This window comes from Convolutriloba macropyga, unplaced genomic scaffold (assembly GCF_964194025.1).
Source record: "Convolutriloba macropyga unplaced genomic scaffold, txConMacr16.3 SCAFFOLD_511, whole genome shotgun sequence".
In the NCBI taxonomy this organism is placed as follows: Eukaryota; Metazoa; Xenacoelomorpha; order Acoela; family Convolutidae; genus Convolutriloba; species Convolutriloba macropyga.
This window is the reverse complement of record NW_027451136.1, coordinates 95,504-101,410: the sequence shown is the minus strand read 5'-3', so window position 1 is coordinate 101,410 and position 5,907 is coordinate 95,504. Positions and strand designations below refer to the sequence as shown.

General features: G+C 34.5%; 1 protein-coding gene across 1 annotated transcript in view; it reads left to right on the top strand.

Annotated features, from left to right (window-relative positions):
- The window catches only part of LOC142356425 (uncharacterized), a gene marked incomplete at its 5' end in the record, with an annotated part of 18,016 nt that extends 12,445 nt beyond the window's left edge, over positions 1 to 5,571 (top strand). Inside the window, 2 exons of the mRNA XM_075408338.1 lie at positions 1,067 to 1,264; positions 5,186 to 5,571. Coding sequence (XP_075264453.1) covers positions 1,067 to 1,264; positions 5,186 to 5,571 — 584 coding nt within the window. The remainder of the gene's footprint in view (positions 1 to 1,066; positions 1,265 to 5,185) is intronic.
- Between the last annotated feature and the right edge of the window lie 336 nt (positions 5,572 to 5,907).

Here is a 5,907-nt window from a genome sequence, read left to right as displayed (position 1 = left end):
AACTCTCCAATTATCCAATCGCTAGTGAAATGGCGGACGTAACAAAGAATAGATTCTTTTGCTTTTCAATCACAAATGAGAAAAAATTTTCCCCCGCTTTCGGATTGGCCAATTGCTCAACAAATTCTCAATGTTTTAAAATTAGCTTTAGTTTTAACGTACATTTGTACAGAAATCGCTTTGAACCAAAAATTATGTATTGGGTTAAACTAAACTCAACTTCGGCTGCGATAGATTCACACCAAATCCCACGGGCCACTAAGGCATGTCGAGAAACGGTAAACTATATAATGTAGAATTTGGCTTCCTTGAAGTCAGGCTAGTTAAACGCATAAAGTTACAATGTTAGATTGATTGAAAATTCTATATTTTAGTACGTCCATTTTTGAAACTTCACCTACTATCCATACGATTAAATGCTACTTTCTTCATTAACCTAAGCCAAAAATAATGAAAATGAGGAAATTCCCCATTAATTAACAAACGCTTAAAACAATCACCTGAAGCCAAATAGACAATGAGTGATCAAGTTCTTCAAAACAAAGTATAAATGGACTGATTACTGACTTCCCTTTTTGAGCAAATCAATCTCTGTTGAAACTCACATTTGCCTAAACATTTCGTCTATTTCAATTAAAAGTCATAGGAAACCAAATAAAATCAAATTCTATTTAATTTTTCCGCTTAACTTGTTGCTACAATAGCATACGGTAGAAAAACCACAAGTTGGCAGATGAAAGAAGAAAAATACAAACTGTTTAAAGTAGAATATTTCAAAAAATAGGAAACAAAGTATTATTTTAGTTTATTATTTGAGGAGTTACGTCATTTTTCTAAACAATAGGAACCCCAACAGTTTGTTTTTGCATTATAGACATTATAGATGAGTACTGTTTTTAAAAGAATTCTAGTAAATTTTTCATTTGACAACTTTAACGATAAAAATGTGCAAAGCATTACACAACTACTGGAACAAACCAACCAGCTTTTGTGACATAGAGGTCACCTCAGTCTGGACCTAGATATCACATGCATCTAAATGTTCCTACCATTCTATCTTTTTCAGGTGAAATTGGTCACCTGTCGTTCTTTCCTCAACTGGGCTACCTTTACTTGCACTGTGTCTCTGAGTGCTTTGATGTGCTAGTGAAAGATGCATGCAACTGTACTAGGGTAGACTCTATTCTACCCAAAACTGAAGACACATTGGCATGCAGTGAATTTGACACGCTCTTCTGCTCCTACGAGCTGGACAAGGCTAGAGGTAAGAAATAAGGGATTTTCTAGAGCATAAAATGAGAAAAATGGTTTCTACAAGAAAAAAAACTACAAACATTTATCTATAGGTACACACACAAAGAAAAGTTTTTCCAGAAGTAGAAAACTAACGAAACTTTGAGCTTCGAGATTTCCCTTCTATTTGACATAATAACAAATGCAAAAAAAATGTTTAACATGTACATATCAACAAGCTTGTTTAACATCTACAAAACAACAAACAAGATCAAAGAGTTTTTTCCGATTAACTTGTTCAAACAAGGATCGAATATGAAATCAGACTGAGCGTTCTCCTCGATTTATCGGATTGCAAAATCCTACTGTGAAACAAAGGAAATCATCCCCTGTATGCGATCTAAGTTTTTACATCTAAACTCACGCTGGAGGTCAAACAAATCATAGATTAACCTTCATGAAACGCAAGAACTATGCTGAATAAAGTTTGTGGTCCGAGCATGAGATGAAAGATCTCAAATATAATCCTAGTATGAAACCAAAGAAATCATTTAACGACGCTGCTGTGGAACCGATGAAATCATATATGACCCAGTAAATCGTTGACTGAAGGTGTCACATTTCCTAAATAATCGCTGGTTTTTATTAAACTATTTAGACAAGTTTTGCCAATTAAATAATAATGGCTCTGAACGTGTTTGGCAAAATCCGGATGAAAATATTATTAACAGCTTTGCAGTGAACGGTTACGTGATTTTTCCAAGATCTTGAAAATCTTAGTGGGGGATTTTGCATTGGGTCGTAAACAAAAACAATTGTTCAGAGTTTCCAAAAGATAATACCTCCATTCCTCCAATGTGGGGACAAAGGCTAAGACATAGTAAGTGGAACCAGTTATTTTTTTCCATCATTAATGTTTCGCACTATGAATGATTTGAGCATTTTGTTTTTACATTTCTGAGCAAAAAGTATTCATCCTTTGTCAACCAAAACCGGTAAACTATACCATGATGTATTCTGCTGAGGATTTTGTGGTGACATGCTTGTTAAGTAAAACAAAGCAAAACGTCCTTTTTGTTAGTTAGACCCACACCGTGACCATATTATGAAAATGGGTTTAGAAACTTTAGTTGAGACTTGATTTGTATCAAGGTTTTTTGTTGGTTTGTTTAAACTGTGATTTTTTCTCTCTTTACGTATTATTAGATTTTTCAGAAGCCAAGTTTGGTTTTTTCTATTTTGTTTAATGAATATTTTCGATCTTTCTTATGTACAAAGAATTCATACAAATCATTTAGGACTTAGTATGAGTCCAAAAAATCTTGCTTTTTGCTCTGTTACAAATTCTAGTGCTAATTTTGTCTTAGTTTATAGCTCCTGACATTTACTATTGACTTTTCCGATGTTTTCGTCATTAAAAATTTTTGGTGTGATCTCTGAATAGCTGCTAAGAAATCATATATGCCCTAGTATGATTCCAATGAAAAACAGATCTTTTCTATAAGTTTTGCATCATTAGTTTCTTCATTTGATATCAGTAGCTTAGAGCATAGCGATTGACGCCATATAGGAACAAGCTTGTTTTCTGTTTGATACGTCTTTTAGGGATACTAATCAAAATTACATAAATGAGCAAGTATGAATGGGTTAAATAGATTGCTCAAAGTAATTTGTCATAAGCGAAAGCAAGTTTTCAGCATTTTATGTAAAATAAGCACTGAAATAATCAACTCGATGGAGCATCTGTACCTCACAGACAATTTTTTCCAATTTCATTTAAATCCACTTTTTAATTTATACGACCGATAAATAGGCAATATAAATACAATTTGACTTGGCATGCGTTTCCACTCAATCGCTTCAAGCTTATCGGATTCATCATCAGTTGTTTGGATAATATGGTGGTAAATGATCGACCTCAAGGATTCCGCGAATTATTCGCCGGGAGTTCAAAAAATTATAGTCCGAGTTCAAAAATTATTTCGGCAAATGTTTTTGAAGTGTGTTTTTTTTTTCATTTTTTTAGACATATCAGTCCATTGTTTGCATTGAGGAAGGACTGCTGAGATGATTGATACCTAAACTTTCATTGATTATAAAATGGCTTTGAAATTTGTTATTTATTTTAGAAATCGATGTTTTTTCTTGCTCATTTTGAATTCTAAAGTTCGATATATAGAAAAGTGTTTGCAAAATAAAACACTGCATGTATCTAAAAAAACCCATGAAGTTGTGCATTTTATATTTTGCCAACTTTTCAAAATACTCGCAACATTTTGCAATAGTATGAGAAAAAAAGAAAGGTATAGCTTTCTAATCTTCAAAAAAATCATTTTTAAGTTTGATCACAGCGTAACGTTTTTGTCTTAATTTTGCAAAAAAGATAGCATACATTTTCTTTTGACTCGTTTGGCTAAATCAGAACATCTACTACGCCTTTGCGGAATTTGATTCTTTTTTTCCTCCGATATGAAATGACTTTTAATATGTGCTATCATCTATTCCATCCGTATTTCTTTCACATTTATATAAAAATTATATATATATATATATATATATATATATATATATATATATATATAAAATGTGATAGCTAATGTTTTTTTGTAATTATTTTTTGGCAATAGTTTCCATTGCAAAAACAAGCATTCTTTTATTTAAGGAAAAAAAACAAATTTTGTGCCCAGGGAGAAATTGTTGGCCCACGCTACCGACGCTATGTGTCAACTAAAGATTTCTGCGGCAGTCGCTGAAAAATATAACTATACAGTTAACAGAATTAGAGGTTGAAATCCCATATTTTTCTTGGCAAACTGTTTTGATATTTTCTTTAATATAAAAGTCGATTTCTTGTTATACTTTTATTTGAATTGGTAAATAATCATTGGAGACATTTTACGCAGAATTTTTAAAGGCGATATCTTGCTGACTTGCCAAGAGCGACATTAAATAAAGAAGGAGCACGAGAAATCAAAGTTGTCGATAAAATTATAAAACCGCTATGCAAATCTTAGCCCGAGTTTGGCGATATTTTAACAGGAGGGAAAACTTTATGTCACCCGTCAAGTTTTTTCTCTATTTTCGTGAGCACGCTTCTCATTTTATTGAAGATATGACTTGCTAAATGTGTGAAGATTATGCGCAATGCATGTAAAATTAGCAAAACAAACATAATTTAAAATTTTTATTAAAATTACTCTATAAAACAGGCAATTTAACATATGAAGCTGATTGGTAATAGTTTTACACGCATCGATACTCTAGAGTAGATCAGAGCTGGAGCACAGCACTCTAAATAAACGAACAGGTCTGGATCAGATTCTTAAACTTCCCCCTTCTACGTTTGAAAGAGTAACCTTGGATTTACCCTTCAGAAGGGAAATTCTAGAGCAGTCCTATTTTGGAATTATTCTTTACAGAACGACCCCAGAGCAATGACCCAAGCCTTCAATAACTCTGTTAGGTTTGGTACAATTTTAGCGTTATACAGTGTGGAGCACACTTTTTTGGATTGGGACCCCATGTCTAGGGTCTCTGATATCAAACCTCCTTGTCAATTTTTGTTTTGAGAGACTGACTCATCTTTGGTCGACTTTCTTTGGGATAAATTCTGCTAATAATAGCCCCAAGGTGGGCATATTCTTGATGCTGCTCTGGCAAGAAAAGGCCCGGTGTAGATTCAGTGTCTGCTCGGAGGGATGTATCATAGCGCAACATATCTGTAAAGCGTAGTTCAAAAGTAGGGCTGCTTCGGAAGCTCTCCTGTCAAAGATTACTCTGGGTTACTCTGTCAACCGTAAAAAAGGGACATATAAAATTCTGATCCAGCACTGCTAGGTTCCCTTGAGTTACACTGCTCCCCCGCTCGCATCTATCTGGAGGATCGGTACCGGTAGTTTGATTTTCACTTAGTTCATTTTCTCTCCATTAAAATACTTTTTGCTGTGCTCAGAGGCTTGCTACCTCAAATGCAGACCACAATGCACTTACAACTATAACGAAAGGGCTCTCAGCATGGCCAAGTTCCCCAGCAGCAATGCTTATAAGAGTGGATCTCTACAAGTGAACAGATCCAAGTACAGCTACGAATACCTCAGACAGAATGGAGTTGAGTTGAACATACACTTCTCTACTCTCACTCATACCACTATTGTCACCACTCTCAAGTACTCATTCATTGACACTATCTCTGCATTCGGAGGACTAGGAGGACTATTCATCGGAGCTAGTTTGGTGACCTCCTATGAGTTGTGTTTCTTAGCTTCTGATATAATATGTCTAACGCTCAGCAAGGCGTATAGAAAATTGATCAAAAACACTGTGGTGCCTGTGAAGTAGAAATGATATAATAAAATACTCTGCTGACAGTTTTTTGAGCTTGAAACTCAGTGTTGAACGTATATATTTACCCTGGTTGAGGTGTTTTGTAAGAAGAGCGCTGAATTTTCCCGAAAGTGCCGGCAAAAATTTCAAATCAGCTCAAAGCCCTTAATAATATCACTCTAAGTTGCTCTAAAGCTGCAGGAAATGAACTTTCGGGGCATTTCTTTGATAAATTTCAGAAAGTTCCTCAACCCCGGGTAAAAAACTGTTAAAGTATAGAGGAATAGAAACGTGAAATTCCAACAGCTTAGTACATTTTAGTTTTATTTGTAGTTCAACGTGGAGTCAATT